The sequence below is a fragment of the Trachypithecus francoisi genome, unplaced genomic scaffold, assembly GCF_009764315.1.
Source record: "Trachypithecus francoisi isolate TF-2019V2 unplaced genomic scaffold, Tfra_2.0 Lachesis_group3, whole genome shotgun sequence".
NCBI classification, from domain to species: domain Eukaryota; kingdom Metazoa; phylum Chordata; class Mammalia; order Primates; family Cercopithecidae; genus Trachypithecus; species Trachypithecus francoisi.
This window is the reverse complement of record NW_022681468.1, coordinates 83,134,322-83,146,337: the sequence shown is the minus strand read 5'-3', so window position 1 is coordinate 83,146,337 and position 12,016 is coordinate 83,134,322. Positions and strand designations below refer to the sequence as shown.

Below are 12,016 nucleotides of genomic sequence, written 5' to 3'. Positions count from 1 at the left end.
CGCTGCCCAGTTTCCATGATGTCAAGACAGTTCACTGGCGGTGGCCAGGTTCAGCGAGGGATAGAGGGGGGAAAGGGGCAGAGACATCAGTCCTGGCCCTGTAGGGACATCATCTTGCAGTCCCTGATGAGATGGCCTGTGAGTAGCAGGAATGATCCTTGCCTTTTATCGTGAGAGGCAGGCAGGACCCTATGTCCACCAGTGGCAAGCTGCAGCAATACCACCACCCAATACTTGGAATCCAGGTGATGACTCCAGAGTCCCTTTCTCCTCTGCCTGTAACTGGGGAGGGGGTCCTCTCACCAAGTGGGATCATGGAGCCTCTGATGAAGGTAGCCTGGGGATAGTAGGTGAATATCCCCCGGACCTGGCACACATTCAGCAGCAAGGTCAGAATACTTCTCTTCGGAGAGTTGTGGCTGGCATCTCCTCAGGGACTCCAGCTGAGACAGTGGTTCCAGTCAGGTGGATGAAATGAGTCCCTGCCTCCAGGGATGGAGGAGAAGTTGGAGCAACCAACATGCTGCCCTTCACCATGGACAACAGGGACCAAAGGAAAGTCCATCTGATGAGCAAGTGGTGATACATGGGCTGGGCTGTCATCAGCATTAAATCCCCAGGGGCTCAGACCCTAGACTCCTCTGCACGGTTCCTAGTCGTCACAGCTTAAGTAGAGGGTCCCACTCAGTGTTTTACAGCATGGCACTGCGATCACAAACTTTAGGAGGTCTTGGTGCCCTAGACGGGGATCCCAACAGTCTGTAGCAAACAAGGCAACCCACAGTCCTCAAAAGGGCAAGGGCATGTGGGCAGGCGCCCCAGCACTGGCACAAGCTCTTCTTGGGGTGTCCCAAGTAGGGAGATGATGCAAGTCCACCCCTTTCCAAATGTTTTTTGCTTGCTCAATACAAGTCTCTCCAGAACAGTGTTCTTCTTGGCCCCCTGATGTAAGCAAGACAGGGAGGCAAAAGGGGGCCCATCACAGGAGCCCATATACATGCCCCCCTCTGGCCAAGACACCTGGATAGCAGACTTGGCTCTGATTGGGCAGCTCAGTAGCAGCGGGTGGGTCCAGAGGAAGAGGCGGCATCAGCGATTGGCCAGTTGGGCAGGGTTATATTTTACGGGCGGATTACCGTACATGAGGTACTTGGACAAAGTTTTACGGGGAAGAAGGACCTTGTAATAAATAATATTCTGCACATCAAATCACTTTCACCGGCCCCCACCCCCGCAACACACACCAGAAAAAGGCTACACACACAACAGTCCCTCCCACCCTGTTACCCCACTCCTAAACCCAGCTCATTCTTTCTCAATTACTTTAAGAGCCAAGAAGACTTCGCTGGCTCTGATGGGGGAAGCCCCCTGAATTGGGTGCAGGACACAAGATAACATATGCCAAAAAAGGAGGTAGAGGGGTCAAGGATAACTGAGAAGGGGCCTTCTGGATCACAAGGGCTGACTTCTAAATAGCTACATCTCTGCAATGAGACCACTGGGGGGCAGAGGAGGAACAAAAATTTCTCAGCATGGCTGGTCTTGTGAGAACCATCAATGTCCACTAGATGGCGCTGGGCTCCATCAGGCTTTTAAAAAGGAGGGAAAGCTAAAGGAGTTACCACCAGAAGCTTGGGAAGACAGCAGGAAAAGCTGAACATAAATCTTAGATAAAGGGCCATTATCAGACTTTCCAGTTTGTTACAAACGTCTAGAATCTGGGCACTACTTCCCCAACAAGGAAAGGAAAATGAATGAGCCCTGTCCCCACCACAAGAGGTCTCCCTTGCTAAACCAGCGAATTCTCCCTTGGCCCTATTCTGATCCAAGTCCCTGCCTCATCCTTCCTTTAAGTTAACCCACTGTGTAAAACGGATCACTAGAGTGGTCTACTCTTTCCCTTAGGTCCATTCCTGCCCACCCACCCCAACAGGTGGCTTGGATGTTTACCTCTTTCTTCTCCTCATCTTCAACACTGCCCTCCGGGCGGTCATCATTGCTGACTTGGTCTGCAATAGGCATAGGAGGTTCTGGAACATCATTTTCAGGTCTGTTTTCACTTGTGTCCATGGTCACTTCCTCCTTCTCCTCACTGACAGGAGGGGGGGAGTGGTGGGGGGGGAGCGCAGAAAAGAACCAAGGGGGAAGAGAGAGCAAGATGTTAGTTACTGGGTCAGGAAACCCCCATGCCTCCTCACTTGGGTGGGATTAGGAGGGCTGCTTTGCTGATCAAGGTTAGAGACCTTGTCCCAATGGGAAAAGTGGGAAACAGATTTTCCTTGGGGAAAGAGTGTGGATCACAGCAACCACATCCACCCATTGCCCAGATGAGTTAAAGTTGTCATTTGTGGGGTTAGGACTGCAACTATTCTCAGGTAATAACTCACCAGAGTACTCTTACATGAAGGGAGAAAAACCCTCCTCTGAAAATAGTCCCACAAAAGTGACTGTGATTTACCCACAACCCCGTGGCCTCAGTCTCCCTGGCCACAGGCACCTTTACATAGCAAAATTGCATAAAAAACGAAGGGAAGCCTGAGTCCCTTAAAAAGACAAGAAAGAATGGCCACGGCTTTGGCAAAAAAGCCTGACCTGTGTTTAATCAACTGCTTAATAAGTAAAGGCCTGCTGACCCTCAGGATCTGGAGACACCAGCATGGAGAAAATGGTGGGGGTGGGGGCTGCAGGGAAGCAGGCCTGGTGAAGGTTCAAGCTTCAAGGACCCTCTCATTCAAAAGGAAAAATTAAAACTGCTGAATTGAGTACGAGAGCTCAGAGAAGATTAGGGCCACTTTTACCTGCTCAGAGGTGTAGAAACTGTTCCTACATTCGGCTTTCACCCAGTTTCTCCCACTCCCTCATTCCAACTTCCAAGAGATAAAGAGAGCAGGCCTCCTAGTCAGGACACACCCTCCCCCACACAGGCAGCTTCCCCCACGAACACCAAACCCACTCTCCCACTCTTAATCTCTCAAGTTAGCTCCCATTTCAGGCAAAGAATCCCAGAGATTCACTTCAGATAAACTATCTTTCCACCTTTGATTTGTCTTCATCTCCAACTTCTACGTCAAATCTCACCCCCTCTACCACCCAAACACCAAGCAAAAAAAATCAAAGATGATCAGAGGCCTAAGGCTCAGGAGAGGGGAAACCAAGCCTCCCAGGCCGATAATCACCACCAGAAAAGTCAGCATTCCCAACAGGCTGACTGACACTCAGAGGTCAGAAGAACCTCCCTAGAGCAGTCAAGGAGGGATGCACTAGGGAGTTAGGGGGAGGGGAAAATCGGAACTGGGCCCCCAGCTAACAGGCCCCCACAGAAACACGAGATTGAACTGCTTATATCTAGAGAAAAGACTTATATAAAAAAAAAAAATCTATTTCCCATACAGAAAGGGCAAATGGGGCCAATTAGAAACTGGGCAGGAAGGACAAAGGGGGAAAGCAGAATGACTGAAAACAAACCAAAACGCAAGACGGAATGAAAGCCATGAGGAAGAGAAGGAAGATGAGGTGAGCTAGAGCGGTGGGGAAAAGGCATACATGGAAATGTGAAGCTCTCACCCTTCTTTGCTTTCTGATAACATGATTTTTTTTCTCCCCCTGGAAGTGCTGTTTATCCCTTTCTGGAATGGAAGAAATAACAAAAACCAAACAAAAAAAATCCTAAAAAAAAAAAGAAAAAAAAAGCACACCTTCCTTGTCCCAAGATCCCACCACCTCCTCCCCAGCCACCCGATCCAGAGAGAGAAAATTAAGATGTAGCAACCGGGGATCCAAAAAATGGTAAATGGAAGGGGAGGTGGTGGTGGTGGTGCGGGGAGGCTAAAACAGATCTGGCTTTTAAGAGATAAGCGTTAAGTCCTCACGGCAAACCCCGAGTTCAGCTGGATTGGTCTCTCTGGAGAAGGAGGAAGAGGGCCAGGCTGCTGGTAGTGGCTGGCTCTATTGTATTGGCGGAGCGGCAGCGATCAGCCGGAGACATGCAGGGGAGCCATCTTGCCACTTACCCAGCAGCCCGTGTGTGCGGATGGGGGAGGGCCTTGCTGCAGCAGGGGAGGGGAAAGAAAAGAGGGAGGGAGCTGCGTGAGCAAGGTTCTTATCCTTTGGCAGGCCACAGGGAGCTGACTGCCGGCTCCAGAGGCCTGGCCTTCTTTTCTCAGGTTACAGCAGCTACAGAGGCTTAACCCCCGAGGGCCGGGGTGCTCCCTCCTGGTCTTCCCAGGGGACAGGGGAGGGGGCTGGCTGTAGGACATGTAAAGTTACAGCTGCTTGATTGGAAGATTCCAGAGAATAGAAGGCAGGCAAACAGCAGAGGTGGGAGTGAAAAAGGATTAAATAAAAGAACGATAAAACCCAAGTTGAAAAGTGATTAAAGAAGGATGGTAATGAAAGCTGGATACAGGGTGGGGCATGAGCAATGTTTTATGTGCCTACCACCCTCTATCCAGTAATCTAGGCATGGAACACTGAAACCAGACCAACCAGTCAGTGCTGCAGGTAGGGAGGTGGCATGGGAATTGTCACTATCCAATCACTACAGTAACTGGCTGCTCACCCCGGCAATGACCACGTGTTACTACTCCAACATGTCCTTTTCCCAGGGATGGCGGAGGGAAGTGGATAAGCAGGGAGAGTTCTTTTTTCAATTACCAGTAGAAGCGGGGCAGGGGGTGGTGTCTCTGAAGAGATGACAGACAACTTTGTTTTATAGAGTCTTTAATAAGGTCACCCTGCCCCAGGGTCCACTGGGGCCAGAAAAAGAAAGGATAAACAGGGCAAGGGGACCTTGGGTAGCTGAAGCTTCAAGGCCACTTCTTGAAGCAAGGGCTCCAAGATGAGGCTCTAAAGCAGATAAGACAGTGAAGTGAGAGTGCTGCTATAATGGGCGGGGGAGATCAGCTGGGCAGAAAGCCATTGGGAACTAAGCAGAAAATATTCACCATGGGAATCTTCACTAGACCAAAGTGGGTAACATGCTAATAATTCAAAAAGTGCTCAGTAGATACTCAAAATGCTTATTTGTTGACTGCAGAGATGTTCCTTTCGTATCGTAGTGGCAGAAGTTTACACTAAGACAAACTTCTGAGAACCAAAGCTCAGTGTCTTGTGTAACATTTGAGCTTTTAGCTAGGAATGAAATTTTCTCCCGGCTGCTTAAAATCTTACACTTACAATGCCAGCTGCATGCTAAAGTGGCCATATTTATACATTACTTTAAATGTTTCCTTTCACATAGTGGTCCCTGTCTGCTCAGGGTAAGAGTGAAGCCTTTGGAGTCAGACTGGCCAGCCCCACTCTTTTGAAAGTTGTGTGATAGTAGGCAAGTTCCTGGTTCTGTGTATCTGTTTTGTAATCTGCAAAGTGGGCATAATAACAATACCTATTTCATGGAACAGTGTAACAAGTGTTAGCTCCTAAGAGTCTGGCTTGGAGGACACCCCAAGTGAAGGTACAGATATATGTAAAATACATGCACACTCAATAGGCCATTATCTCATTTGATGCCACCTCTGGGGCTTTGAGTTTCCTCAAAAGAGTAGACTGCTTGTTCTCTGAGGCAAAGCCATTCGGTGATTGGCATGACAGGTTTTCAACAATGCCCTTATCACTCTGTACAATAACTGCTACTTTACCTGCCCCCCATCTCTACCTTGCATAATTCCTCAAGGGTAGGGATTGCATCTCTTGGCCCCCTAGCCCAGGGCTTAACACAAAGTAATGTTCCCTAACTATTTCTGAATTAGGGTGTCACTGTGGGTACCAAGTGGACACCTACTAAATGTTTGCTAATCTGAAAGTTTTCTTTTTGAAAAAAAATTTTTTTGGCTGGGTGTGGTGGCTCACGCCTGTAATCCCAGCACTTTGGGATTTGGGAGGCTGAGGTGGATCACCAGCCTGACCAACATGGAGAAACCCCATCTCTACTAAAAATACAATATTAGTGAGGCGTGGCAGCGCATGCCTGTAAATCCCAGCTACTCAGGAGGCTGAAGCAGGAGAATCGCTTGAACCCAGGACGCAGAGGTTGTGGTGAGCCGAGATCGTGCCATTACACTCCAGCCTGGGCAACAAGAGCAAAACTCCGTCTCAAAAAAAAGAAAAAAAAATTTTAATAGAATCCCCCAAAGAATGTTATGTTACAGAAAATGCTACCTTCAGCCATCCTCAAATAAAATGCTCTGTTTATCCACTGTCCTAAAATACTCTCAGCTGCTAATATGCCTCTCCAGAAGTGGCTGATTTTGAGAGATTTTGTTATTGAAAATTCCTTTTTTTTTTTTTTGAGACAGAGTCTCACTCTGTCGCCCAGGCTGGAGTGCAGTGGAACGATGTCGGCTCACTGCCAGCTCGCCTCCCGGGTTCACGCCATTCTCCTGCCTCAGCCTCCTGAGTAGCTGGGACTACAGGTGCCTGCCACCACGCCAGGCTAACTTTTTGTATTTTTAGTAGAGATGGGGTTTTACTGTGTCAGCCAGTAAAACCTGATCTTGATCGCCTGACCTTGTGATCCGCCCGCCTTGGCCTCCCAAAGTGCTGGGATTACAGGTGTGAGCCACCGCACCCGGCCAAAAATTCCTTTTTTTAAGAATAAGAATCTTACGACGCTCTCCTTTACCCTCTGAAGACACAGGAGGTGTGTGTTTTCTATTTCCCCATGATCTATTCTGTGGGACCCAAGAATTCCAAACATTTTATTTTCAGACAATAATCAGGGCCGGGTGTGGTGGCTCACACCTGTAATACCAACACTTTGGGAGGCTGAGGCAGGAGGACTGCCTGAGGCCAGGAGTTTGAGACCAGCCTGGCCAACATGGTGAAACACCATCTCTATTAAAAATACAAAAATTAGCTGGGTGTGGCAGCCTGCGCCTGTAGTCCCAGCTACTCAGGAGGCTGAGGCATGATAACTGCTTGAACCCAGGAGGTGGAGGTTGCAGTGAGCAGAGATTGGGCCACTGCACTCCAGCCTGGGTGACAGAGTGACTCTGTCTCCAAAAAAAAAAAAAAAAAAGAAAAAGAAAAAAGATAGAGGAATCCTTGAAACTGTCCCCCCCAAATGGACTCTATCTACTTGCAGGACTAGTACCAAAGCCTTGATAACTATGTGTCAGAGCCCAATACAGCTTAACAGTCTGTGAAATTGCACAGAATAAGCAGTGGGGATATCTACCCATAATTAAACAGTACACAAAGAAGCCCAGAAGAAAACAATGTGACTACTTGGAGGCTAATAATACCATATTACAATTCATATGTGAATATGAGATTCAGAGAAGCTAATGGAAAGGGAAATTCCTATAGCCATATATGTTCAAATTTTAGTTACTATAGAAAATTCATGAAGAGCTGAAAAACTGATGTGAAAATTTAGTAAGAAACAGTGGGACTAGATACCCTCAGGAGCATACTGGTCCCAAGATAACCAAGAACAGTATGATTTTGGGGTATATGTCGTTAGATCATTTCTCAGTGGAGCAAACTCTATTGATGACAACAAATTCTGCTTTTTCATGCATCATTTGGGATATTGGCATTGTATGTCCCCTGAGAAGTATCAATTACACCATCATATTGGCTTAAAGAACCATTACCTTCTTCCTACACAGGCAGAAGGACAAATAGGCATTGTACCAAGAACCTAAAGCTGCTACTTCCTGCTAGGTCTGTGAATATACAGGAAGGTTGTATCGAGAGAAATCCAGGTCTGAATTAACTACAGCTGAATGATACAGCTGCCCACACAAACAAATCCCCTCTTTCATTTCTTCCTCTGTTTTTTTTTTTTTTTTTCAGTAAAAAGAGAATACCACTATTTTCTGCTATATAGGGACATTTTTGTTATACCCACAGGAGGCAGAAGACCAGAGTTTTGAACAGGGCTCAACTGAAACAGGACTGAGGACCCATAAATTCCTGCTCCAAGCAATGAAAAAGACACCTTACCTCATAAATTTAGAATTCCTCAGGCACAATCAGAATCAGAATGGATTTAACCAAACACAGCAAAAAAGTTGGTCAATCTCTTCCAAGTGGTGACAGGTCCTTGAAGTCTAATTTTTTTTTTTTTTTTTTTAACACTTTACTGCTCTGTTTTTTAAAGTCATATGACTTCTTGTTGAGACAGACAGAAAAACCAAGGTTAAACCATAAATGGTCTTTTCCATTTGTTTTTTTTGAGATGGAGTTTCACTCTTGTTGCCTAGGCTGGAGTGCAATGACGTGATCTCAGCTCACTACAACTTCCGCCTCCTGGGTTCAGGTGATTCTCCTGTCTCAGCCTTCCGAGTAGCTGGGATTACAGGAATGTGCACCATGCCCGGCTAATTTTGTATTTTTAGTAGAGAGGGGGTTTCACCATATTGGTCAGGCTGGTCTTGAATTCCTGACCTCAGGTGATCCACCTGCCTTGGCCTCCCAAAATGCTGGGATTACAGGCATGAGTCACCACGCCTGGCCACACCATAAATGGTCTTTTCCATTTAGCATTGTTGATTCTGCTTTCAAAATTGGCCAGGGCTCTAGAGGGCTGCCAGGCTGCACATTTAACACTCTGGAAGGGTGAGAGACCAGGAAGGGTGTTGTTAATCAGTTGTGGTAGGGCCTCCAGAAATGTACGCAACCTTCTCAAAGATTTACCAGATCCAATGCCTATGGGTTTAGGCCTTTGGGCATCCCATTTTGTTAGCATGTTGAACAAACCATCTGGTAGGCAGGTAGAAGGAAAGCAGGTACGAGTGATGTGTGTGAACTGCTCCTCAGTGAAAACTGCATTTCCCCTTCTATACACTACTCCACTGAAGCTAGCCTAGGCAACAACGGACAATCTAAATATCTGCCCAAGATGCCACCTGCCCATCACCTTATTAGAATCAATGTGACTAAATTATCTCAGTCATAAAATGAAGATCAAAACCACCTTTACCTGGAGTGAGGGGACAGGAAACTCTATGACTTCAAGCTTCATGAGCCCTGGACTTGCATGGGAATGTCCAGAAAAAAAGCTGCTTCAAAACAAAATAAAATGCCTTTCTGTTGCTGGATCTCATAAACCCACAGAATTTTAAGGCTAGCAAAGAGCTTTTCAGAAAATCACTTTCTTCCCAAGGTGCACAGGAAGCAGTTCCTCAGGCCCGATTAGTAGCAGGCTGTCAATACCCACTTCAAAACTGCCATTTCACAAAGGACATGCTTTTGTAAAATGGAATGTAAAATGTACCTCCATGGAATTGGGAGGAGGTGGGCAGGTATTATGTCTGGTTGAGGGATATGGAAGAAAAAATGTCACCCCATTTCCTCATCGATGATGTAGCTGGGGAATCCTGAACACCTTCCAGAATCCGCTGAGTTTTCACTTTATGGTCCTAGAAGAAAAACCCTTTTCCAAAAGGATAATGTACCCATTCCAGAAGGGGAAAAACAAAAAAATTTCAAAGGAAGTAGAGTGAACTTTTGGCTGCCAAACAAAAAATGTTAACAGCCACAAGATGGCAGCAGAGGTAAGACTATCAGAATGGACAAGGATATACCCCCAGCAAGAGTATACCCCCAGGCAAAAGCTATATAGTAAGGTCTATAAAACTATCATTAAAGTCACAAGCAAATCAGATATATCATGTCACCTGCCCACTACTCTCCAAAAGTCAGAGTTAAAGTACAGTTTGAAGCTCTCAGAAGAGTGTAAATTATTAGACAATTACATATAGGGGAAAATCATACTGGTAGCATTAGTGTTAATATGGCATAAAAACAAGTATAGAATAACTTTAGGCTAACAATCTACATAGGACATTCTACAAAGCAGTTCAGGGTTCCTGATATCTAAAAGCTAAGCAATCTTATTCCCATAAGCCTTCATTTTTTCATTTCCCATAAGACTATGAAGCCAGGAATTCTGGCTCATTGGCTTCTTAATTTATAATACCTATCTCAGAAGAATGAATGACATACCTATTTAATTACAAATTTAACCTGATATAAGTATTTCTCTAGGACTTAATATAAGGATTTAAAAAATTCACATTAATTGTATAAATCTTAAGTTCAATCAAGTCTTAAAGGCCCAGGAATAAACTTCTGACTTGAAAGGAACTTTGTAATTTGCTGTACTGTATGCTGTTAAGAACTAGGATAGCTTTTTTTTTTTTTGGAGACAGAGTCTCGCTCTGTCGCCCGGGCTGGAGTGCAGTGGCCGGATCTCAGCTCACTGCAAGCTCCGCCTCCCGGGTTTACACCATTCTCCTGCCTCAGCCTCCCGAGTAGCTGGGACTACAGGCGCCCGCCACCTCGCCTGGCTAGTTTTTTGTATTTTTAGTAGAGACGGGGTTTCACTGTGCTAGCCAGGATGGTCTCGATCTCCTGACCTCGTGATCCGCCCGTCTTGGCCTCCCAAAGTGCTGGGATTACAGGCTTGAGCCACCGCGCCCGGCCAGAACTAGGATAGCTTAATGACAGGTAGTAACTGGGGAAAAAGCACAAACTAAAAAATAGCACCCAGCTGTGCCTTTCTTTATTAAGACCCTCAAAATCCTTTATTAAACTGGGTTCCTAGGTAAACGTGAGTTAAAGGTTAAGATGCCCTGAGTCAATTCCTTTACATGGTTTTGAGTGTGGAAGCAGAAGCTTCTATTGCCTGAACCTTAAAGGAGTTGATTATTTTGGCTGGATGATCCCAGGTGAGTTTTCCTTGTGCCCTGATGACCACTTTTCAGGTTACCTTAAAGGTGGTGGCTCCCAACATAGAAACTGAAGTCTAGCCTTTGTCCAGATAAAGCTCTGCCTTTATGTTTTAAAAGGAAACTAGGACTGCCTAGTCAAAGAACCCTAGGGAGCGAAGAACTATCGCACACTCATAGTTCCTTGTTATACCCCGGTCGAGATATAGCACTTACACAGTGTGATGAATTCTTTCTGATTCTGGCAGACGAGAGGTCTGAGTCTCTGAGGTTTGGGGCTGTGTGGCAGCTGGTGGCTCTGCCTCTTCAGCTTCACACTTCTTTGGGCTCCCCTGTCAGGAGATAGCAAAAACAAACAGCAAAATATTTAAATCTGCTTGGCTCCTTTTCTTCTACAAGGAGCCTGAAAAAGGCAGGGCAGGACATACACAGTACCAGCTCTACACACAGCTCTCTGTATATTTCATTTTAGAATAAGGAATGGAACATGGCTTAAAAATAGGTACTTCAAGAATATTTATGCCAGCAATCATTTTATCAGAATTTTTAATTTTTTTCCTTTTCCTCAATGATCCTTGTTCTGACAGATTTCTTTTTTGAGAGAACTAAGAAAAGGTTGCTTCCTTTTGGCAGATAAAAGGAGGAGTTATGAGGAAGAATTGACCGTGGGGGCCCTGGAGATAACCCTGATGCTCAGCCTCATGTAGAACTTCCACGAACCAGGGAGCTGGAAATGAGTTAAGAAGGATTAACAGGTATCCACTACATTTCTACTGAACCTTGTCCAGACTTAACTTTTTAGTCTTATAGCAAAGACAGGAGGGAAGATCTTGTTTAATCCTCCATCTCTGTGTAGGGAGGGGTCACAATAGCCTACCCGCTCAGGCTGTAACCTCTGGGTCACACGCTTTTCAGCTGGTTCAGGCTGACTCAGACGCCTTGCTTGGACAGAGGATGAGGAGGTGGAAGTCCTCTCCTTTGGCTCACGGACCTGTAGTTGTGGCACTGGTGGAGTTGCAACCTCCTGACCAGAAGAGGGATCTTTGGTTTCAGTATAGCTGGTGCTGCTATCCCTGGAGACTCCAGGGCTCAGAGACTAAAATAAAATGAAACACGTAACAAGGAAAATTATTGTATATGGTATATATTCAGTAGATTGCTGAGTTTTCCAGTTTCCATGAACCAAATTTTATACTCTGGACCTTTCTGTCTGTGTTTACTTCCATTTTGTCTGTGTTTATTCCCATATAGTGATCTCCTTGACCACTTATTTAACAAATTACTAAGTTTTAACTAGATGCTAGATCCTGGAACACACACGTAAAAGGGCATGCCCATAC

General features: G+C 45.9%; 1 protein-coding gene across 8 annotated transcripts in view; it reads right to left on the bottom strand.

The window, feature by feature from the left end:
• Nucleotides 1-12,016, bottom strand: part of ACIN1 (apoptotic chromatin condensation inducer 1) — a 37,006-nt gene that overhangs the window by 8,237 nt on the left and 16,753 nt on the right. For 5 of the 8 annotated variants that reach the window (XM_033188562.1, XM_033188565.1, XM_033188566.1 and 2 more), the window contains 3 exons: nt 11,554-11,772; nt 10,893-11,008; nt 1,951-2,092 (listed from right to left, as the gene is read on the bottom strand). In XM_033188562.1, coding sequence (XP_033044453.1) covers nt 1,951-2,092; nt 10,893-11,008; nt 11,554-11,772 — 477 coding nt within the window. Of the gene's footprint in view, nt 1-1,950; nt 2,093-3,564; nt 5,867-10,892; nt 11,009-11,553; nt 11,773-12,016 lie in introns of those variants that run through there. The other 3 variants (XM_033188569.1, XM_033188567.1, XM_033188568.1) reach the window with 3 other exon arrangements.